The sequence below is a fragment of the Thalassophryne amazonica genome, chromosome 14 (assembly GCF_902500255.1).
Source record: "Thalassophryne amazonica chromosome 14, fThaAma1.1, whole genome shotgun sequence".
NCBI classification, from domain to species: Eukaryota; Metazoa; Chordata; class Actinopteri; order Batrachoidiformes; family Batrachoididae; genus Thalassophryne; species Thalassophryne amazonica.
Window position 1 is genome coordinate 71,509,994 of NC_047116.1, and position 25,653 is coordinate 71,535,646.

General features: G+C 42.1%; 1 protein-coding gene across 1 annotated transcript in view; it reads right to left on the bottom strand.

The window, feature by feature from the left end:
• The window catches only part of LOC117524088 (nebulin-like), a 267,815-nt gene that overhangs the window by 5,721 nt on the left and 236,441 nt on the right, over positions 1 to 25,653 (bottom strand). The window contains 1 exon segment of the mRNA XM_034185819.1: positions 25,304 to 25,396. Coding sequence (XP_034041710.1) covers positions 25,304 to 25,396 — 93 coding nt within the window.

Consider the following 25,653-nt stretch of genomic DNA (forward strand, 5'->3'; position numbering starts at 1 on the left):
GCACTGCAGGGGAGCAGAAGAGGAGCAGGAGTCCCCCAGCCTCACAGAGAAGGACCTCCCACTCAAGTAAGACTCATACCACTTCAAAGCAATCCCCCTGACACCCACACAGGTTTCCAAGCGAGATAAGAGAGTTGCATGGTCCACTGTGTCAAAAGCAGCAGTCAGGTCTAAAAGCACTAAAATAGCAGAGCTTCCGCATCAGCTATTAAAAACAGATCATTAAAAACCTTAAGAAGTGCAGACTCTGTACTGTGAAACGTTTTGTAACCCGACTGAAATGGGTCTAAAATGCCATGTGCATCTAAAACGGCTGAAATTGAGCAAGCACGCATTTCTCCAAGATCTTGGAAACCAAAGGAAGCTTAGAAATGGGCCGATAACTTGCTAAGTCACAGGATCAAGGCCAGGCTTCTTAATTCAGAGGCTCCAACAACAGCCTTTTACAAAAAGTGGGGACAGTGCCAGAGACCAGACTACTGTTTATTACCTCACTCACAAAGGTGCCAATTGTGCCCCAAACCTCTTTAAAAAAGCAAGGAGGAACTGGGTCTGTAGGACTAGTAGAGGCTTTGAGTTTACTTTACAATCCCAGTAAGAACAGCAAGTGGCACAGGCTCAAAATGGCTAAATGCTGCCGTACATGCGTTAGCCCCCGGACCACAAGGTGAAGAGGGCGAAATATTGGTCCTTTGGGCGCATGATTTTAAGAGGAGCTACGCTGTCCAGCACATCAGAGCAGGTGGAAACAAAAGAGTTCATCAGGTGCTCCGTGTTCATGTTTATAGATGGACACGGGTTTAAAAGACTACACGCTGCAGCGGTAAAGAGAGAGCTAAAATCAGCCGCTGTGGTAGCCTTAATAGCACGGCTATGACGCACACCTGGCAAGCTGCTCTCCAAAAGTTAAAAACACGTCAAACATCACAGGGCAATGGTCAGAGAACACAGCATCCTCAACAATAACATGGCCAACCGAAAAGCCATGCGACAACACCAGGTCCAATGTGTGTCCGTGTATCTGCGTTGAGCCAGTGACATGTTGTGTTAGATTAAAACTTCACATAAGTTAGTAGTGAGACCAGCTATGTTGTACGGCTTAGAGACGGTGGCACTGACAAAAAGACAGGAGGCAGAGCTGGAGGTGGCAGAGCTGAAGATGTTGAGATTCTCTTTGGGAGTGACAAGAATGGACAAGATTAGGAATGAACATATCAGAGAGACAGCTCAGGTGGGACGGTTTGGAGACAAAGTCAGAGAGGCGGAGATGAGATGGTGTGGACATGTCCAGAGGAGGGACCCAGGGTATATAGGAGAAGGATGCTGAGGATGGAGCCACCAGGCAGAAGGAGAAGAGGGAGGCCAAAGAGGAGGTTTATGGATGTGCTGAGGGAGGACATGCAGGTGGTTGATGTGACAGAGGAAGATACAGAGGACAGGATGAGATGGAAACGATTGATCTGCTGTGGCAACCCCTAACGGGAACAGCTGAAAACAAAGAAGAAGATTACTGTGGTGGTTTGAGTGTGACCATGAGAGGCAGTCAAGCTATAAAGGAGGCTGCTGTGCAGAGAGCAGCAGACAGGGCAGATCAGAGCAAGTGAGAGCGTAACACCATTAAATTATTCTTGTACAGTGTGTAATAAAGTGGCTAGTACCAGTGCAAACTGCCATCATTTCTCCACCAGCACGAACCACAAATTTTTCTGTTATAACATAACAGTCTGGCAACGAGGATGGACTCTTCTCTGCCAGAGAATAGTCCAGCATAAATACTGAACGAAAGTAGCACATGGTAATGGCAGCGACACCTGCATTCAGAGCAGCGGAAGACCTCCGCTTTGAGGCTGAAGAGGAATTCAGAGCATACGTGGAGCAACTTGAACACCCCTGCTTGTCTTTGACTGTGTCTCTGCCTAATCCTGATTGTACCGCTGCTCCGCTGCTTGATTACCTGTGTACCGAATCTAAGCCTGGAATAAAGACCATGTTTTCTCTCACACCTAAGCTAAGTCTGGGAGTCTGCATTGCGGGTCAGCCACTATGGTTGCCGGGCAGCCGCCCACCCTGACAACACTAATAGATCCTGGCTCCATTGTTCCACAGTCCAGTGTAGCAGGGGCACTGTCCTGGGAAGTGGATAAAACTGTCCAAGAGACCCTGTCTCACCATCCTGATCCCGGCGGGGGACCTCCTGGCCGCATCTTTGTGCCTCCCGAAGTTCGTTCAGTTTTTTTTCAGTTCTGTCACACCTCCAAGTTGGCATTCCACCCTGATATCCACAAGACTGTTGATCTCATCTGCTGCCGATAGTGATGGCCATCTGTCTATCGATGTATGAAGTTCTTCCAAGCCTGCAGTCTGTGCCTGGGGCAAGGCCCTTTACGGCTCCCCGCTGGCATGCTCTGACCACTTCCTCTTCCAGGCTGCCTGTGGTCCCATATTGGACCGATTTTGTGACTGGACTCCTGGCCTCCCTAGGCAAGACTGTGGTCCTCACTGTGGTGGACCACTTTTCTAAAGCCGTGTACTTTGTGCCCCTGGAGAAACTGCCTTCAGCCCAGGAGACTGCTGGCTTCCTGGTTCACCATGCTGTATGGCATTCCCCAGGACATTGTGTCTGACAGAGAACCACAATTCACATCTCAGCTGTGCTTCTGTGATGCCCTGGGGCCTCAGTCAGTTTATCATCCGGATTCCATCCCGAAACAAATGGACAGACAGACAGGACCAACCAAGACCTTGAGAATGTCCTCCGGTGTGTCTCCTCTGACCGTCTCTCTGACTAGAGCTTGTAACTTCCCTGGGTTGAATTTGCCCACAATAGTCAGGTATCACCTGCTGTCTGTCACCGTTCGAGGCCTTGACTGGTTACCAGCCCCGCTCTTCCCAGAGCAAGAAGAGGAACTTTCGGTCCCTTCAGTTCAAGACCACCTGCAACAATGCCGCCAGATTTGGAAACGAGGTCAGTCAGCGCTCAAGGAGACATAAGATCAGCCCCGCCGCCATGCAGACCGGAGGAGGGACCACCGCCCGATTACCAACCCAGGCAGGAGGTGTCGTTAACTTCCCGTGACATTCCCTTGCAGACAGAGTCTCCTAAACTGTCACCCAGGTATATTGGTCCATCTGTCATTGACAAGGTACTAAATCCCACTGCCATGCAGCTTCGCCCGCCTCTGTCCATATGGATTCATCCAGTCTTTCATGTGTTACGACTCAAGCCTGTCCTTTCCAATGACCTCTGTCCTCCTGGATCTGCTCCGCCTCCTGTCCGATCATTGATGGCCATCCTGCCTGGTCTGTCATGAGGATCCTGGACGTCCAACACAGGGGTCAGGGCTACCAATATCTGGTGGACTGGGAGGGTTATAGACCTGAGGAGTGCTCCTGGGTGAAGAGGAACTTTATCTTGGACCCTTCACTCTTAAAGGACTGCCTTCCGCTGCTGCTGCCTTCTGCCACTGGGGAAAGTGGCGGAAGGCACCACTGTATGTGTTTGTGCCAGGATTTCCATCAGAGCCTGGTTTAACTGTTTGTTTTACCAGTGTCATGTGTTAGTTTCTCCACTAGATCGCGCCCTCAGTTTTGTTTCACACCTGGATGAGATGTGTGACTGATTACTGATAGACTATTAAACTCTGACTTTATGTTCATATGTTGCCAGTTACTTGTTATGCCATGTTTGTCTGTTGCCTTGCTTGCCTCGTTTTGCCTTACCAGCTTCCAGAGCCATCTTCAATGATCCAGGCCGTCTCCAAGAGGGTCAAGCCTGAATGCCTCCATGTGACCTTGACTGTATCTTCCAGCTGTGCACTTAATATGCCAAAGTGTTCCGCAGCAAAAGCTCAGATAACCTGGCTTCCCCTCAAATTCACGTGAACTGTCTTTCCTGGTGTTCCAGACGATTGCTGCATGGCTCCCATGCTGCCCTGGCTCCTGGTTTCTGCACAGTGACACCACTTTGGAACTCCTCGGCTCTCTGCTCAGAGTGCAACACAGTTAAGTTCCTCCTCATCTCAGTGAGATCCCGTTCTCACTTGTGCCTGTTTGTGACTGTGCTATGATAAAGAACTGTTTCAAGAACTCTTCCTAAGGGCCGCATGAATGCTGAGATCTAACAATTAAGAACCCAGCTGTATCGAGTCCTGCTTAATTCGAACTGTGTCGCAACGCGCAGCACTTGACCTCTGACCTCTGGATACAATTTATGAACTGTGAACAATTCCTGCACAGTGAACTTTATTTCTTGACCTCTGAAACAACTTTTTTATGAACTGTGATTGTTTTGAGGCTCCAGTGTTACAAGTGTATTCACTCACCCTGTATGTGTTTATTCCCCATAGTTCCTGGTCTCGGAGGCAAGCATTCCACCTGTTTGTGAACCCTGAAACCTTAATTGATATTATTCTTCAAGACTGGCTTGGGATCCTGCAGCTCCCTCATTTCACTGCCAGGAAGCAGGCCATCTCTCCACACTGCAGGCAGCCCAGCGCAGCACCTTTACTTAATTTATTATCAATAAATATATTTTCCTTCGTACTCTTCTCCGTGTCCAGTCCCCTTCATTTGGGTCATTTGCCTGCAACGGTTCGGTCCCACCCAAACCTCTAACCTTAACAATTTGACCATTAACACACATAAGGGCTTGTACAAAGTGAACAGACCCTTATGGAGTAGCTAGCACACCTGCCATTTCCCAAAAACTAATCAATAAAGTACTGCAAATTTTACAGTCATATGTTACCTAGATGACATAATGATCACAGGCTGGAACCACGAGCAGCTCATGAGAAATTTGGAAGAAATGTTACAACAGCTGCAAGGTCACAACCTTCGAGTGAACATGAACAAATCCACTTTCTTCCAACATAGTATGTTATATTTGGGACACATGATTGATGCCAAGGGAAGTCATCCCCTGAGGGACAAGTGTAAGGTTACTTTCAAGGCCGCAACCCAAACTAATGTTTCTGTGTAGGCTCTCAGTTGTCCAGGTGCTTGTAGAGTCTTGTAGACTCTTCTTCTTTACAAGAGTCAAGACAGAAGTCAGACTACCAGAGCAAGAACTTTAGCTGAGGAAGCTTCTGCGATTTGAAGCGAAACGCCCTCGCATCAAGCAACCCAGTCCAGTCGAAGATTCAAGCTTCTTTACAACCCGAACTAATGTGACTGAGTTGAGGTCCTTCCTCTCGTTAAGTTATTATAGCAAGTTCATACCAAACCTGTCTACCATGATAGCACCCATGACAGAATTGCTATGTAAAGATGTCAAATGGGAGTGGTCAGACTCTTATAACAAGGCTTTTGAGGAAGCTAAGAAACAGATAATTTCACACAGTCTTAGTACATTTTTAGATGGATAGATACATTTATTGTCATTACAACAAGTGCAACGAAATTTCTTCCCACACAATCACCTTAGACAAAATACAATTAATCCCCAATTATTACAAGTTGAACATAATAATGGCACACATCAGAATTAGAACATCCATACATATACATTTGATTGTTTATGTACGCTAAACTATAAGACAGTCCATCATCCGAATTGAGGCAATGTGAATGTGTGTGTGTGTGGGGGGGCACAGTGGTGTCCCATGCGGCTGCAAGCTGAGGGGGAGCAGCAGGGCAGAGGCAAGAGGGGAGATGTGGAGGTAGGGGGGAGATGGGGCATGCGTCATGAATCAATCAATCAATCAATCAATTTTATTTATATAGCGCCAAATCACAACAAACAGTTGCCCCAAGGCGCTTTATATTGTAAGGCAAGGCCATACAATAATTACGTAAAAACCGCAACGGTCAAAACGACCCCCTGTGAGCAAGCACTTGGCGACAGTGGGAAGGAAAAACTCCCTTTTAACAGGAAGAAACCTCCAGCAGAACCAGGCTCAGGGAGGGGCAGTCTTCTGCTAGGACTGGTTGGGGCTGAGGGAGAGAACCAGGAAAAAGATATGCTGTGGAGGGGAGCAGAGATCGATCACTAATGATTAAATGCAGAGTGGTGCATACAGAGCAAAAAGAGAAAGAAACACTCAGTGCATCATGGGAACCCCCCAGCAGTCTAAGTCTATAGCAGCATAACTAAGGGATGGTTCAGGGTCACCTGATCCAGCCCTAACTATAAGCTTTAGCAAAAAGGAAAGTTTTAAGCCTAATCTTAAAAGTAGAGAGGGTGTCTGTCTCCCTGATCTGAATTGGGAGCTGGTTCCACAGGAGAGGAGCCTGAAAGCTGAGATAAGATGGGACCTGATTATTCAAAACCTTATAAGTAAGAAGAAGAATTTTAAATTCTATTCTAGAATTAACAGGAAGCCAATGAAGAGAGGCCAATATGGGTGAGATATGCTCTCTCCTTCTAGTCCCCGTTAGTACTCTAGCTACAGCATTTTGAATTAACTGAAGGCTTTTCAGGGAACTTTTAGGACAACCTGATAATAATGAATTACAATAGTCCAGCCTAGAGGAAATAAATGCATGAATTAGCTTTTCAGCATCACTCTGAGACAAGACCTTTCTAATTTTAGAGATACTGCGCAAATGCAAAAAAGCAGTCCTACATATTTGTTTAATATGCACATTGAATGACATATCCTGATCAAAAATTACTCCAAGATTTCTCACAGTATTACTAGAGGTCAGGGTAATGCCATCCAGAGTAAGGATCTGGTTAGACACCATGTTTCTAAGATTTGTGGGGCCAAGTACAATAACTTCAGTTTTATCTGAGTTTAAAAGCAGGAAATTAGAGGTCATCCATGTCTTTATGTCTGTAAGACAATCCTGCAGTTTAACTAATTGGTGTGTGTCCTCTGGCTTCATGGATAGATAAAGCTGGGTATCATCTGCGTAACAATGAAAATTTAAGCAATGCCGTCTAATAATACTGCCTAAGGGAAGCATGTATAAAGTGAATAAAATTGGTCCTAGCACAGAACCTTGTGGAACTCCATAATTAACCTTAGTCTGTGAAGAAGATTCCCCATTTACATGAACAAACTGTAATCTATTAGATAAATATGATTCAAACCACTGCAGCGCAGTGCCTTTAATACCTATGGCATACTCTAATCTCTGTAATAAAATTTTATGGCCAACAGTATCAAAAGCAGCACTGAGGTCTAACAGAACAAGCACAGAGATGAGTCCACTGTCTGAGGCCATAAGAAGATCATTTGTAACCTTCACTAATGCTGTTTCTGTACTATGATGAATTCTAAAACCTGACTGAAACTCTTCAAATAGACCATTCCTCTGCAGATGATCAGTTAGCTGTTTTACAACTACCCTTTCAAGAATTTTTGAGAGAAAAGGAAGGTTGGAGATTGGCCTATAATTAGCTAAGATAGCTGGGTCAAGTGATGGCTTTTTAAGTAATGGTTTAATTACTGCCACCTTAAAAGCCTGTGGTACATAGCCAACTAATAAAGATAGATTGATCATATTTAAGATCAAAGCATTAAATAATGGTAGGGCTTCCTTGAGCAGCCTGGTAGGAATGGGGTCTAATAGACATGTTGATGGTTTGGATGAAGTAACTAATGAAAATAACTCAGACAGAACAATCAGAGAGAAAGAGTCTAACCAAATACCGGCATCACTGAAAGCAGCCAAAGATAACGATACGTCTTTGGGATGGCTATGAGTAATTTTTTCTCTAATAGTTAAAATTTTATTAGCAAAGAAAGTCATGAAGTCATTACTAGTTAAAGTTAAAGGAATACTCGGCTCAATAGAGCTCTGACTCTTTGTCAGCCTGGCTACAGTGCTGAAAAGCAACCTGGGGTTGTTCTTATTTTCTTCAATTAGTGATGAGTAGTAAGATGTCCTAGCTTTACGGAGGGCTTTTTTATAGAGCAACAGACTCTTTTTCCAGGCTAAGTGAAGATCTTCTAAATTAGTGAGATGCCATTTCCTCTCCAACTTACGGGTTATCTGCTTTAAGGTGCGAGTTTGTGAGTTATACCACGGAGTCAGGCACTTCTGATTTAAAGCTCTCTTTTTCAGAGGAGCTACAGCATCCAAAGTTGTCTTCAATGAGGATATAAAACTACTGATGAGATACTCTATCTCACTTACAGAGTTTAGGTAGCTACTCTGCACTGTGTTGGTATATGGCATTAGAGAACATAAAGAAGGAATCATATCCTTAAACCTAGTTACAGTGCTTTCTGAAAGACTTCTAGTGTAATGAAACTTATTCCCCACTGCTGGGTAGTCCATCAGAGTAAATGTAAATGTTATTAAGAAATGATCAGACAGAAGGGAGTTTTCAGGGAATACTGTTAAGTCTTCAATTTCCATACCATAAGTCAGAACAATATCTAAGATATGATTAAAGTGGTGGGTGGACTCATTTACATTTTGAGCAAAGACAATTGAGTCTAATAATAGATTAAATGCAGTGTTGAGGCTGTCATTCTCAGCATCTGTGTGGATGTTAAAATCGCCCACTATAATTATCTTATCTGAGCTAAGCACTAAGTCAGACAAAAGGTCTGAAAATTCACAGAGAAACTCACAGTAACGACCAGGTGGACGATAGATAATAACAAATAAAACTGGTTTTTGGGACTTCCAATTTGGATGGACAAGACTAAGAGTCAAGCTTTCAAATGAATTAAAGCTCTGTCTGGGTTTTTGATTAATTAATAAGCTGGAATGGAAGATTGCTGCTAATCCTCCGCCTCGGCCCGTGCTACGATCATTCTGGCAGTTAGTGTGACTCGGGGGTGTTGACTCATTTAAACTAATATATTCATCCTGCTGTAACCAGGTTTCTGTAAGGCAGAATAAATCAATATGTTGATCAATTATTATATCATTTACTAACAGGGACTTAGAAGAGAGAGACCTAATGTTTAATAGACCACATTTAACTGTTTTAGTCTGTGGTGCAGTTGAAGGTGCTATGTTATTTTTTTCTTTTTGAATTTTTATGCTTAAATAGATTTTTGCTGGTTATTGGTGGTCTGGGAGCAGGCACCATCTCTATGGGGATGGGGTAATGAGGGGATGGCAGGGGGAGAGAAGCTGCAGAGAGGTGTGTAAGACTACAACTCTGCTTCCTGGTCCCAACCCTGGATAGTCACAGTTTGGAGGATTTAAGAAAATTGGCCAGATTTCTAGAAATGAGAGCTGCTCCATCCAAAGTGGGATGGATGCCGTCTCTCCTAACAAGACCAGGTTTTCCCCAGAAGCTTTGCCAAGTATCTATGAAGCCCACCTCATTTTTTGGACACCACTCAGACAGCCAGCAATTCAAGGAGAACATGCGGCTAAACATGTCACTCCCGGTCCGATTGGGGAGGGGCCCAGAGAAAACTACAGAGTCCGACATTGTTTTTGCAAAGTTACACACCGATTCAATGTTAATTTTAGTGACCTCCGATTGGCGTAACCGGGTGTCATTACTGCCGACGTGAATTACAATCTTACCAAATTTACGCTTAGCCTTAGCCAGCAGTTTCAAATTTCCTTCAATGTCGCCTGCTCTGGCCCCCGGAAGACAATTGACTATGATTGCTGGTGTCGCTAACTTCACATTTCTCAAAACAGAGTCGCCAATGACCAGAGTTTGATCCTCGGCGGGTGTGTCGTTGAGTGGGGAAAAACGGTTAGAAATGTGAACGGGTTGGCGGTGTACACGGAGCTTCTGTTTAGAACTACGCTTCCTCCTCACAGTCACCCAGTTGGCCTGCTTTCCCGGCTGCTCGGGATCTGCCAGAGGGAAACTAACGGCGGCTAAGCTACCTTGGTCCGCACCGACTACAGGGACCTGGCTAGCTGTAGAATTTTCCACGGTGCTGAGCCGAGTCTCCAATTCGCCCAGCCTGGCCTCCAAAGCTACGAATAAGCTACACTTATTACAAGTACCATTACTGCTAAAGGAGGCCGAGGAATAACTAAACATTTCACACCCAGAGCAGAAAGGTGCAGGAGAGACAGGAGAAGCCACCATGCTAAACCGGCTAAGAGCTAGTAGCTGCGCTAAGCTAGCGGATTCCTAAAAACACACAAAGTGAATAATGTGTAAATAATTTAGAGGTGATTCAGCAGAGGGAGTGCTTTAGTTAAGGCACGTGAAGATTACACTGTGAAACAAATCGTTATCTAGTTAACACTGGGATTACCAGCATTTTTACACTACTCCTCTATCTACCAAGTGCTGCCAAATGGCAGCACTGGGGTACTTTACATCTCATTAGGCCACCTTTTGTTATGTACATGGGGGCCATTAGATCAGAATGTGCAAGTGTTGGAAAGCCAGCTCACAACACATACTCACTCTGTTGACTGAGAGACACAGAGATGGCTAAGCTTTATAGCACAGAGCAAGCTTTGGACATGATCCTGAACCATGTTGACCCGTGTGACTCCGATGGAGAAGAAATAACCCTTGCGCTGACTTCCAACTCTGAAAATTCTTCTGGTAAAATTTCACAAATTTCCTATTTTCGTTTGCCTGTATTTGGCTGTTGTGTTTTTGGAAGAGAAGCACTGCAAAAAGTACCATCTTGATAAGTTAAAATTGCTCAAAAAATAATATTTTATCTTAAATTGAGAAATTTGACTTGTCAAGACAAAAAAGTCTTGATAAGATGTTTTTACTTAGGTTTTTATGAAAGTTTAAGTAAAAAATGTCTTTTTTCTGAGTGTTTTTTCTTTTTTCTTTGTCTGAGTGTTTTTTTTTTTTGTCTTCTAAATCTATGTAAAAATATCTTTACCTTTACCAGGTTTTCAAAAGGCAAAATAAAATAAGGTTAAAGATCTGAACTTGAGCTATTTTGACTAATCAATATGCCACTTTTTGCAGTGTGAAAATCCTAAATTAGTACAAAGGAGGCATACTTGAGATGTTTTGGAATTATAATTCGAATAATATCTTTGTCAATTGCACATTATTTCAACATTTCACTAATCAAATCTCAAACATATGGTCACCCTGTAGATGAGGACACTTCGCCACCGCCACAAAAGAAAGGTCGCATGGAGACACACGAGTGGCTGACAGAGACGGCAAAAGACGGCACAGTGTGGCGTGAGGAACAGATCGGAAGGCCTCTGCATCACACCCCAATTGATTGTTATGCCACAGATGGAGAGCCAACTGCTTTGGCCAGAAGAAAGGTGTTGAGTCGCTTACAGAGTTTCCTCTGTTTCATCACTCTGGACATGCTTCGGACCATTCAGGGGTGGACTGTCCAGCATGCACGCCAGACACAGGAGGGAAACTGGTTCATGGCTGTCCCTGAACTAATGGCGTTCATTGCAATCCTCATCCTGCGAGGGATTGTCCGCCTTCCAGCGGTGCATGATGTATGGTCAGCAACACTGGGAGTGCCCTCAATCAGCAAGATTATGGCTCGAAACCGCTTCCAGGACATCATGCGGCACCTGCGCTTCGATGACAAGGACACACGCAGTGAACGAGTCGCAAATGACCGGTTTGCTGCAGTCTCTGACATTTGGGGGTCTTTTGTTACCAACTGCATTACTTCTTACAACCCAGGAAGGCACATCACCATAGATGAGCAACTTTTTCCAACTAAGACCCGTTGCCGTTTCCTGCAGTACATTGCTTCAAAACCTGACAAGTTTGTCATAAAGTTCTGGGTTGCATGTGACCTGAAATTCAAGTATGTATGCAACATCATCCCATATCTTGGCAAAGACCCCAGTCGTCCAACAGGGGAAAAACTATCGGAAAATGTGGTGATGAAGCTTATGGAACCATTTATGGACAAAGGAAGAACCGTTACCACAGACAATTTTTTTTACCTCATTGTCACTAGCACGGCGACTGCTCAGCCGGAAGACCACACTCCTTGGCACAGTAAACAAGGTTCGCCGTGAGCTTCCAGACTCTGCCAAAAAGACTTTGGACCATGAGGAATTCAGCACACAGGTGTTTTCAACCTCTGGTGCCACACTGACCGTTTATCCGCCCAAACGGATGAAGACTGTGTGCATCCTCAGTAGCATGCACAGTGTTGTGGAGACTGGGGATACCCGAAAAAAAAAGCCCAACACAGTCACCGACTACAACAGCCAGAAATGTGGTGTGGATGTCATGGACCAGATGGTCATAAAGTACACTGTGCGTTCAGGAACATGGCGTTGGCCAGTCGCTGTGTTTTACAACATGATTGACATTGCAGCACTGAATGCACATGTGCTTTACCAAGCATGCACTGGGGTCAAAGAGAGACGGGCGGACTTCTTGGTGAAGCTTGCAAGAGAGCTTGCCCAGGGGCATATGGCAGCCAAGGAGGTGTGTAATGAGGATAAACTTCAGCAGCAACCACGCACACCTGACACAGGGAAAAGGGCATTGTGCCAGGTGAAGTGTTGCTGCAAGAATAACCACGCCACTAAGCGTTATGTTTATTGCAACAAGTTAACATGTGGAAAATGCAGAAAGGAGATGTTGTGGCAGTGCCAGATGTGTTCAGACAATCTGTAAGCACACACATATGTACACAGGCTTATTGGCAGAGTTTAGAGTTTAGAATACTTTTGTTATCATACTGTTGCATGCTTATTTTATTTTATCTTTTATTACTTACTTATACTTAGATTTATATAAGATATTTTGGACATCCAGTGTGGGCAGCAAAGTACTGTGCATATGACAATAAAGCTTTGAATCTTGAATCTAAATTTCTTCTACTAAGTGTTGTGTTTTTTGTAACAAGTTCACAGAAAGGAGATGTGGCAGTGCCAGGTGCGTTCAGACAAACTAGGTCAAATGTCACCTGGTAACAATAGAAATAATAAGAATATAGAAATAACAAAACATTAGCATAATAACTATTGAAGTAATAGTGGTACAAATATCATTCCTAAAGCTATGGGTATGTCTTTATGGTCAAAGAATCTGATAAAGTTGAAAAGTTTATTTTATTCTTTATAACTAAACATCTGTTTTTTCTTATGTACTTGGGTTCTGTCTTTAGAGTTACTTCTTACAAATGTAACTGAAACTATTTTTTATTTTTGCTGACACAAAGAGGACAAATGTGCAAGCTGAATAAGGTGCTACTGTGTATTAGCTCATTTAGCATCAATAACAGCTCGAAGTCTTTTGTGATAGTTGTGGATGAGACACTTTATTTTCTCAGATGGTAAAGCTGCCCATTCTTCTTGGATAAAGGTCTCCAGTTCCTGTAAATTCTTGGGCTGTCTTGCATGAACTGCACATTTGAGATCTCCCCAAAGCGGCTCAATGATACTGAGGTCAGGAGACTGAGATGACCATTCCAGAACCTTCACTTTTTTCTGCTGTAGCCATTGACACATTGACATGGCCACCAGTCCCCCGAGGGACCGCCGTACACCCCCCAATTCTCACTCCAAGCAAACTTGAAAACTTGAGAGCCCTGGTTCAGACAAACTACTGCTCAAGCATACCCCTCCCCCTAAAGGTGTGTGCAAGAAACCTCCAGAACAGATCTAATGGCTGCATTTACAAATGAAAGGGGGTCGTTGAGATGTAAATCCAGGGAGTGCAGCTGCCATTTGGCAGCACCTTGGGATTTAAAGGTATAACTGCCATTTGGCAGGTCCTTGGGAGTTCTCAATCTAACTGCACAGATTAAACAGCTAACAGATACAGCAAAACACCGCTGTGCTCCGGAACAGGAAGTGATACAATACCGCAGTGAGAGCCAACCACCCACAATGCAGATGAGATGAGTTTGTATCAGTCAGATGAGTTTGTATCAGTTTCTGTCAGTGTGTGCATTATGTCTGGAGTTGCCTTGACAACAACAGACCATCGAAGTCCGTCAAAAGGCCGTCAAAATTATTTTAGAGGAAAACAGTGGGGTGTTTTGACCTTCGGAGACTGATAAGCCTGCCATGTTTAGAGTTGAGCAGAGAAAGCACATTTGCAGTCCTCTAACCATCCAAATCCAATTTATGACTATTCCCTGGTCTCCGACATCTTCCTTTGCAAGGCGTACATTTGCTCCAAGATATCCAACTTACGTCTGAGTTCAAGGACTAACGCAGTCTGAGAATGTATCACCTTGCCCAAGTCATTAATCATGACGGACAGATGAAGGGTTGTGGTTCTGGTAATAGCCGTCTTGCCAATTCTCCGGTAGGTCAGGGCAGCACATAAACCAATAGGTACTAGCCCTCCTATGATAAAACGAAATATAAATAAATCTTTGATGTCCTCCACAGAGAGTGGTACCAAGCACGCAACATGCCACTTCTCCCAGGCTTTGAGAACATAGTCCGCAGGGTTGGTTCCATCTGGGCACGCAGGGTCCCCAGCCCTGATTTCCTTGTTGAAAAAATGGTGTCAATAGTGTTCCGAGACCAGCTGATCAATTCCATGGTTAATCCAATACAATTTGAAAAATTCACAGTCTGGTGAAGTAGGGACTTTGAAAGTTGGAGCAGAGATAGCGGGGGAGAGAGAGGAGGAGATGTGACCGCTCTTGCTGGAGTCCCAAGAGCATTTCAACTCAGAGCTACCACTCATATTGGCTTGTGATGCGTCAACGGTAGGGGTTGGTGCAGTAATTTCCCACTGAATTGTCCAAAACCAAATCCGATATTTCGAGTTTCATACCTGGATAGTTTGCCATATTTGAGGCAAAAAATTGATCTGACCATGAAATATGAGAAAAGTTTGCAAAACAGGTTACTTGCAGAGCTACATGACAGTCACTGTGGCATGGTAAAAATGAGTCGTTGGCTAGAAGCTTATTATGGTGGCCAACATTGGATGGCAATGTTGAAATTGAGGTTAATCAGTGTGAAATCTGTAAACATCAGCGTTGTGTACCAGCTGCAGCTCCAGTATATATGTGGATATGGGCTTCAGAGACCTCAAGTACAAAGACTTGCGTGGATTTCCTAGAAAACCTGGCATACGCCAAAACCCAGAAACTGTTGTAAGCAAAAAAATATTCAGATGTATCAAAATGTGTGTAGGCATGGATCCATGCATGTTCCGTTTGTACATCCCACTGAACATGGAATTGAGTGCACATGCACTTAACTCTGCCCTGGCCATGTCCCTATTTAAATATGCAAATTCATGTAAATAGGCCATTTGAGCTGGGATTCCCCATGCTGTCATATCACTCAACATGAACACAGAAAAGAAATCATATGTAGTGTGAGCTACAGATGACTGGGAATTACGTGGAGACACGCAGGGATAGTTTATTTATCCTGTCACATGAAATAAACTGGAAAAGAGTTAGTGGGTGCATGTATCTGTGGGGCTACAACACTGTGGGCTCAGGGCAGTGCACACACACTGATGTTAAAACTGTGAGGGGCACCATGCATTGACAAATGCAGGGTAACAATCGGGGGCCTGTTAACCCTCTGGGGTCCGAGGGCATTTTTTGGACAGTTCACTCGCCTGCATAAATGTTTTATTATTGCTGTTAACAGCTCTCCCTGCATCCCACAATCAAGTTTTATGTCTCTTTTTTTCAGGACAACTTGTACTTTCAGAATATATATGCTATAGTGGTGTTTTATAAGTGTAATAAAGGTTTATAATCAGAAATATGAAAGGAAAAAGTAAAGCGGGAAATCATTTTCCACACACATTTATTCAAAACACACAGCAAACTATAATAAACAACTGTTTTGACACTTTATAAAGGTAACTTGTGTAAAAGACTGTACAACAAAAAGGTTCTATCAATAAACACAAATGTACATTTTGAACAATATATACAAAATGTTCTATGCGTTTTGTTTGTCTTCATCTCAAAGCAATTTCTGTCTGCTATTACACAAAGGTCACATCACAAACTTCTACTTATATGAAGATGACTGTGTTTTTGGAATGTTCTGTCCTGCTCTGAAAGCAGCTTTCACACTTTGGCCCATTTACACTCTGAGGAGCGGCCCCTCCCCCTCGGTCCATTGATATGGTAAATGGTGCTTTACGCCGGAGCGAGAGAGCTTGCCACAGGCTTATTCAATAATATTCACAGGCAATGACTAGTGGAGCATCTCTGAAACTCACACACTCTGTTTGAGCACGTGAGATTGTGTGAGAGGCCCTCCGTCTGCTCCCTCTGCTCACTTTCACTGATTGCTGTGCGTAATGGCGCAGGGTGCATTGGAGCCAGCAGCCAGGAGGCTATTCAAACGGGCCAACTAGTAACACATTACTGCTAAAAACAAGCTTTGGTGTATCACGTGAGGTAAATCTGCCCTACGATTGGATTTTGGAAAACCATGTAACGGTGAACCAATTCTGACTGGACACTTACATTGCGCACATCATCACACAGCTTCTATGAGGAGTACAAAGATGGTGGATGGTTGGCTCAAAAGTCCACGGAATTATTTTTTCAGCAAAAAAAAAAAACAAGTAAGTTTCTATCTCGTATCATTAAAAAGTTATTTATAATGTAGTAAAACTTGGTCTCAGCCGTCGTATACGACAGTGTCGGCCCCAGAGGGGTAAGAAGCTCTAGTTTCACGATCAAGCAACAAAAAGAAAATAATAATAATAATAATAATAATAGTAATAATAATAACAAAAAAAAAGGAAAAAATTCAATGCACACATACCCGTATGTGCCCACGCTGGTTTCATTCGGGACAGTTTACGTGAGTGAACTATTTACTCATTGCGCACGTGCCAGACAGGGGCACAAAATGCGGGTTGACACGAGGGGTGGGGGGGCAATCATGGTTAGGGTTAGGAGAAGGGGTTGGGGTTAGACGTAAAATATAAATCTGTGTCACGGAAATAGCAATCAATTTGTGACGAAGCATGACAGAGTGGTTGGGGCAGCCTAGTCTCACGCTTTTTTGTTAGTCAGTGTGAAGTCGTCTGGCTGTTAGCAGTCAGGATGGATTAGTCATGCGTTGAACCAGGACACCCAGGCACAATTTAGGTAGATGCATTTGCGCATCACATGTGGGTTGAACATTGATGGAATAAACTTGCTCCCTATTGCGAAAAAACAAATTTGATTATATTAGAGAATCCGGCTCTCGCTGCAAATTGCGCTGTAATGTTGGAATGTGATGTACCTTGATGACTTTCGGATGATTGCCTTCCACACAGCTGGCATGGCTCTGCTTAAGGGTGACTGGCACACTCCTGATTGATCAGCCAGCTCATGCTGGAATGCCCTGTCGCCAGGAAGCCCAGTGTGGTGGGCACCTGTGTGGGCACAGACAACCCCTGGGTCTTTGCCGTATTGCGCTCTGGGCCGGCTGCAGGTCTGCGCGCAACTCTAGTAACAGTGGCCTTGGTAATCAAAATCAGTTTATGAGCCAATTGTCGTCATTTGCAAGAAAATCCTTGTCTTCCCTCACATCAGATCGCACCATTTGCAAGGGCCTCTAATGAAGCCACTCTTAGCACCATGTTACGCATCACTTTGCGCATGCTTTAATATCCACCCATATAACTGCAAACTCGTAGGAATATCCTGCTCATCAGTGTGTCTCTGATGTGCACTCTGATGACTTCAACTTTTCATACTATTAACGATTCCCAGCATCACCTGTACATGTCCTCAGTGGAACAATAGCTGTAGAAACACTGTCATTTCACTTTTTGATACATCTGAACATTGGCATTGAGACGGAAGCAGGCCGCATTTTGTGCATACACACACTTTGTACATGAGGCCCCAGGTCCATGGGAAAGAAGTCACCTTGATTTTCAGAATCCAAAGACTCTTAGTAGTGATGGATGCATACCAGAAATGCATGGCTAGAAATCATCCATATGCAGACTGGCATGACATGCAAAATGAGTAAGATTTTGAGAAACTTGTTTTCCGCTTACGGGCTGCCCCAAGAAGGTGGTAACTAATAATGGACCTCAATTCATTGCAAATGAATTTGAGACATTCCTGAAATTGAATGCTATCAAGCATGTGAAAACTCTGACATACCATCCAGCTTCAAATAGATTGGCTGAAAGGCTGGTACAAAATTTTAAGAGGTCCCTAGCCAAAAGTCAAGCACTTGGTGGTATAACACTTGAAAGAAGTCAAAGTTGCAAGAGGGCGCTATGGAGGCATTTTGCTGTGCACATGGCCACGCCCCTATCACCTGTAAGAGGTTGTCATTGTTGACCCGTGTATCAATTTTCATGATGGTATGATATGACCGGCGGCGTTCTGACGAAGTTGCAGTGGTGTACCTGACGGGCTTCGACAGCAGGGTTGTCGAGTGTCAACGGCGGAGTGTTTTCCAGCGGCGGCGGCTGAGCTGACGAGTATTGACGGGGAACTTACCAGCAGCAGTGGTGGAGTTTCCAGCAGTGGCGGCGGAGCCAACGAGTGTCGACGGCGAGTTTATCTGGCAGCAGCGGCTGAGCTGTCGGGTTTCGATGTTAGAACTGACAGCCTCGACAGCGGAACTTTCCAGCAGCAGCGTCGGAGCTGAGGAGCGCCAGAGGCGCGGGCGAGTGACAGCGGTGGCTGGACCATCAGGCCTCTGGGCTTTGGCTGCGGTTACCTACCGGGAGGCCCGGACTCTGGCTAGGCCTGGTTAGCCACTATCCAGCGGCGGCTTTACATCGGGGCTGGGCACCCCAGTCAGACAGTGTAGTTGCTGCCCACAAGGTAAAACTTTGTTTTCTCCAAACATGCCAAAAAAAGGCATTAGCAGCAAAGACTTGGATGAGGTCAAACTCCCCTTAAATTTCATGTTGAAGGAACTCGGTGGTGTGGTGAAAAAACAGACTGAACTGCTTGGTTTATTGAAGGAGGCTCGTGAACTTAAAAGAATTTTACAGGAGAAAGACATTAAAATTAGAACACTGGAAAACCGTGTAGATAAACTGGAGCAACACATGAGGATGGATGAGGTAACTGTGTCCGGACTTAATCATCGGACATATGCCATGGCAGCAGCTGTGGGCAGCAGTGCTGGTGACACAGAGGTCACGCAGGAATAAACTCACTCCCTGGAGCAACAAGTTATTCACTTTTTTCCTCCAAGGACATCCTCATTAATAGTACCGATATTGCAGACTGCCATTCAGTCTCAAGAAAAGACAAAAAGTCGAAACTGGTTATTATTATCCAGTTTGTGAACAGGAGGTTTAAGAATGATTTGTTAAGGCTATCAAAAAAGTTGAGAGGAACCGAGGTGTACGTAAATGAACATCTGACGAAGAAAAATGTGGAGATTGCAGGACAAGCCAGAGTTCTTCGAAAACAGAAAAACTACAAGTGACCTGGACCAGAAATTGTAAAGTATGGATTAAATTAAATGGCACTCCGGATGAAGTGAAAGTCCTAATGATACGAGAGCTTTCAGACCTCAGTAATCTTAAGTGACTGCTCCTCAAAGAGGAAAATGTCTACTGGTTCTTTATCGCTTTTTGATTTTTATTTTGATTTTTGTTTAATCTCCCTTTGTTATGTGTAAACGTTTGAGAAAACCTATATCAGGTACTGGTTTATATCAAACCGTCTTCATTTAGCTGCAAGTTTGGTTTGTGGATTACAACTTTTTTATAATGTCAATTAAATTGATTCTTTCCAATTTACCTCTGCACAGGAGCTTGACCTAAAATTTTTGAGTACTCTAAACATAAAACTTGACATTGAATATAATATAGATGCAGATTGTTTTTTTTTTCTCAAAAATATTACTCACCACTGTAATTACTTTACTGAGGAACAATTTAAGAATTGTTCAATGATAAATGTGTCATTCTCTAATATATATTTTAATATTAGAAGTCTTTCTACAAACTTGTTTAAAATTCAGGATTGTTTAAAAAATGTCAATAAACATTTTTCTGTTATTGTGGTTTCTGAGATATGGTTGAGAGATGAGTACATGGACACTGTCCAGCTTGAGGGTTATGATTTTTTTCCTATAAGCAGGATGCATAAACGGCAATGGCGTGGCACTTTACGCTGGAGTTATCATTGTGAAATTGTTAACAATATGTCCTTTTCTCTTGAAATATCATGGAATGTGTTACAGTGGAAATCAAATGTGAAAAATCAAAAAACATCATTATAAGCTGCATTTACAGAGCACCTGGATCAAACATATTTTTTTTAATAAATTGACAGACATGTACAATACTTTTAAAAACAATAAGCTTTTGTTTATATGCAGAGAGTTTAATATAGATTGCCTAAATCCTCATAGTCAATTACATATAGATGAATTTATAAATTCTGTGTTTTGTATGGGATTGTACCCAGTGATTACTCATCCAACTAGGATAACCAGGAATACATCAACACTTACTGATAATATATTGACAAATATTACTGTGGGAAATCTAACAGGAGGACTACTCATTAGTGATATCAGTGACCATTTGCCTGTTTTTGTTGCTTTCAATTCCTTAGTCAATTAAAGTGACCATAGTAACATTACGAACTTTACAAGGAAACTAACAAAGGAATCTATGGAAAATCTTAGAATGGATTTATTACATAAAAATTGGAGTGACATTTATATTGAGGATGTAGATCAATCTTACAAATCATTCATTTCTACTGTTTCCAAGTTGTATGATAAACATTGCCCTTTTCTGTCAAAAGTTGGATATAAGCAAAATATTGATAAACCTTGGATCACTAAGGGACTTCAGAATGCATGTAAAAAGAAAAAAAATTGTTGATTGAAATTGAGAACAAATGAAGCTGAGAGAAGATGTAAGACATATAAAAACCATCTAATTAATATTATGCAATCATGTAAAAGGCAGTACTATTGTGATTTATTGGAAAAAATAAAATGAATATAAAGAGTACTCGGAAGATTTTAAATGAAATTATAAATAAGAAAAAAGTTGTTAAAGAATATCCTGCTGTTTTATACAAATACTGATACAGTTGTTAAAGAAAAGAAAGCTACAGCAGATCATTTTATCATTTTATGGCTATTTTGTTAATGTGGGTAAAAATTTAGCAAATTCAATTGTGTCTTCTAAAACATGGTTTTTGGAAAACAGCAAAACAACTAAAATAGTTCTGGATTCAATGTTCATTAAAGGAATGGATGAAAAGAGATTATTGACATAGTTCATAAACTTAAGGGAAAAAATCAGCTGACAGTGACAACTTTGATATGTTTTTGGTTAAAAATATTATTGATTGTATTGTTACACCTTTAACGTATATCTGTAATTTGTCATTAATGACTGGGAGATTTCACTTCAAAATGAAAAAAGCTAAAGTGATACCAGTGATCAAATCTGGTGGCAAACATATTTTTTCAAATTATAGACCAATCTCCCTCTTACCACAATTTTCTAAAATGCTGGAAAAGGTATTTGTAATGAGGTTAAATGATTTCTTAGCTAAACATCATATCATTAGCGAGCAGCAATATGGTTTTAGAAAAAATTTGCACTACTTTACTGGCAGTAATGGATTTTGTTGAACAAATTTCTAACGTGATCGAGAATAGACAATATACTGTTTTTATTATTTATAGAAAGCATTTGATACTATTGAACATACTTCGCTACTGGACAAATTAAAAATATATGGTATCAGAGGATTGGCACTCAACTGGATAACGAGCTACTTATGCAATAGGTATCAGTGTGTCCACATTGGTGGTACAAATTCTGACATTTTGAGGATTACATGTGGGGTACCCCAGGGTTCAGTCCTTGGGCAATTGCTGTTTCTTTTGTACATTAATGATATATGTTTGGTTTCCCAGTCCCTATTTTGTATTTTGTTTGCTGATGATATGACTGTGTTTTGTAGTGGAGATCATTTGGGACAGCTCCTGGACATGATGGAGAATTAATTAAATACATTTAAACAGTGGTTTGATTCAAACAAATTATTGCTCCATTTTGGTAAAACTAAGTGTATGATATTTGGTAATAAGTCCAGGAACGTAAGCAGAAATTTATTATTACATGATATTGATAAATTAAGCTGTAAAACACATGTTAACTATGTTAAATCTAAAATGTCAAAAGTCATTGCAATTCTGTATAAAGCACAAGACTTCCTCTCCCAACATTCTTTGGCCATCTTATATCATACATTACTTGTTCCCTATATGACATACTGTGTTGAGGTTTGGGGAAATACATATAGAACTAATACTAATCCAATATTTCTATTGCAAAAGAAAGCTATAAGAATTATCAGTAATAAGCCATATCGTGAGCCAACAAATCCGTTATTTGCTGGTTTGCAAATTTTAAAATTCTGGGACTTGGTTAATTATATCACAATACAAATTATGTATAAAGTCAAAAATAAACCCTTGCCTAAACATGTCCAGGATCTGTTTAAAATGAGGGATTCCAGCTACAATTTGAGAGGGACATTATTATTTGAGAAACTGAGGATCTGAACTACTGCAAAAAGTCATTGTGTTTCTGTTAAGGGTGTTAATATTTGGCATAACTGTCCTGATACTATTAAGTTACTTGGTACTTTAGTCAGCTTTTAAAGGCTTTACAAAAATAATATACTTACCCATTATAATTTGGAAAATTAGGTTTACCATTTTGTTGTTGTGCTTGGGTTTACGAGTATGCACTGTTGCTTGTTTGGTTGTGTCTTAAAATTCTGGTGCACTGTCTGAGTTGTTTTGTTTGTGCACATTTCTTTTGTATTGCTGTTATCAGTATATATATATTTATATAGTATGTACACATTCTTTACTTTCTTTATTTTTTATGGTGTAAGGGGAGGGTATCTATAAGCTTTGCTTCTGCTTTCACCCTTTCGGCCACACGTTCTTTTTTATGAGTTTGTTATTGTCTGTGCTGTTATTCTGTGTGCCGAATAAATTCCTTCCTTCCTTCATTCATTCATTCAAAGAATGTATTGTAAAATTCTTGTTTGGGTATCTAAATAACAAATGGGAAAACACCACCAGAACTATTCTTGAAAAGAAAGGTTCGCACCAGGATGTCTTTGCTGAAACCAAAATTCTCTGAAACGGTCCAGGATTGACTTGCTCAGAAACAGTCCCATGCAAAATGGAGACTCAGAGAACTCTCTGTAGGTCAAGCTCTACTTGTCAGAAGCTACAGGGGAAGACAGAAATGGGTGAATGGATAAGTTACCTAAGTTCTGGGTCCTGAAGAGACGTGTAAATCAATTGTTGGAAAACAAGCATTCAAACTCAGAGAGCAAGGATGAGGGTGATCATTCTGATTTTGATTTTGACAGTGCCTAACGAAACTGTGGAAACAGAATGAACAGACGGATGAGTTTCCACAGGGAGTGGTGGAGAGCAATCCACCTGAACAGGCTATGGAATGTCGGAAGAGGAAGGTTCTTCCTCCTACAAGACTGAACTTACAAAGGAAAAAGGGAATACTGCACATACGTTTAAATGAAAAAATATGTGTGCAGTACTGATATACAGGTGAGGACTGTGTTGTCTGAGTGTGACCAGCTCGAGGCGGTCAGACTATAAAAGAGTATAAAAGAGGCTGCCGTGCAGAGAGCAGGCAGCCGGGGCAGATCAGAGTGAGCGAGAGCATAACACCATTAAATTGTTCTTGTACAGTGTGTAATAAAGTTGCTAATTCCAGTGGAAACCAGCGTCATTTCTCCACCAGGACGAACCACAAATTTTTCTAACACAACAATTACCATTATGCTTCTTTTTGTTTTGCACAGTAAAGTGGCATTGGTGGATATAACAGGCATCGGAGATCACAGGTGTTCAGCCTAATCTTGCATCCTTGCCCTTTATGAACAGAAATTCCTCCAGAATCCTTGAATTGTTCAATGATATGCACTGTAGAGGGGAAAAATATCCAAATCCCCTCTAATCTTTCTCTGAGGAACTTTGTTTATGACATTTCAACAATTTTCTCATGCATTTGCTGTCAAACTGGAGATCATCTGTTCATCTTTATCCTCAAAGACTCAGCCTTTCATGGATACTGTCTTTGTTCCAAATCATGATTACAATCACCTGTTGACATCACCTGTTTGAAATAACATTCAGAATTATTTTATTAATTTAATTTTTTTTTTTTTAACTTCATGACTAGCCCTAAATTGCCCCGGAACCAACTTTTGTTGGAATGTGTTGCAGGCCTGAAATGAAAAAATGGATGCATATGAAATGAAGGTAACTACAAAATACATGAAATATCTTGGGTTCATGCTGTCTGCAATGAAATAGAAAATCTAGTTTTGCTCCCATTTTGTATGAGATGGAGTCAAAGATCTAAAACTTTTTCCACATACACAATATCACCATTTCCCTCAAATATTGTTCACAAACCAGTCTAAATCTGTGATAGTGAGCACTTCTCCTTTGCTGAGATAATCCATCCCACCTCACAGGTGTGCCATACCAAGATGCTGATTAGACACCATGATTAGTGCACAGGTGTGCCTTAGACTGCCCACAATAAAAGGCCACTCTGAAAGGTGCAGTTTTATCACACAGCACAATGCCACAGATGTCGCAAGATTTGAGGGAGCGTGCAATTGGCATGCTGACAGCAGGAATGTCAACCAGAGCTGTTGCTCGTGTATTGAATGTTCATTTCTCTACCATAAGCCGTCTCCAAAGGCGTTTCAGAGAATTTGGCAGTACATCCAACCAGCCTCACAACCGCAGACCACGTGTAACCACACCAGCCCAGGACCTCCACATCCAGCATGTCCACCTCCAAGATCATCTGAGACCAGCCACTCGGACAGCTGCTGAAACAATCGGTTTGCATAACCAAAGAATTTCTGCACAAACTGTCAGAAATCGTCTCAGGGAAGCTCATCTGCATGCTTGTCGTCCTCATCGGGGTCTCGACCTGACTCCAGTTCGCCGTCGTAACCGACTTGAGTGGGCAAATGCTCACATTCGCTGGTGTTTGGCACATTGGAGAGGTGTTCTCTTCACGGATGATGCGAAGGAGATGTGTTGCACTGCATGAGGCAAATGGTGGTCACACCAGATACTGACTGGTATCCCCCCCCAATAAAACAAAACTGCACCTTTCAGAGTGGCCTTTTATTGTGGGCAGTCTAAGGCACACCTGTGCACTAATCATGGTGTCTAATCAGCATCTTGGTATGGCACACCTGTGAGGTGGGATGGATTATCTCAGCAAAGGAGAAGTGCTCACTATCACAGATTTAGACTGGTTTGTGAACAATATTTGAGGGAAGTGGTGATATTGTGTATGTGGAAAAAGTTTTAGATCTTTGACTCCATCTCATACAAAATGGGAGCAAAACCAAAAGTGTTGCGTTTATATTTTTGTTGAGTATATGTGTGGTTTTTATATTTGCATTTTCCATACTGTCCAACTATTTTCTGAGTTGGGGTTGCATGATAAATCATTTTGTGTATTTTCACCCACCTGACATCATGTGGAGACTCCTGGACTGGATGTTGTCCTCAGCAGGATCGTAGTCAAACACTGAACCAGGGTTTGTGCGCCACACACGCAGATCTGATGACACATGATCAGTGAAGTAATTAGTCACTGAAAATAACTTTAATTTGTATTAAATGAGCTTTTAAATACTAACAGACATAATAGACAAGGAGGAAATGTCTATAATCTGCAGTATTTTCACAAAATTTGATTAATTTGAAAACAGAGAGTAGTAGTAGTGAGTGGAGTAGAGAGTACTTTTGCGCCTTTACCTTTTTTTTTTTCTTACAATTCAGATTTGTAAAATAATTTTTGCATGCATATTCCATTTG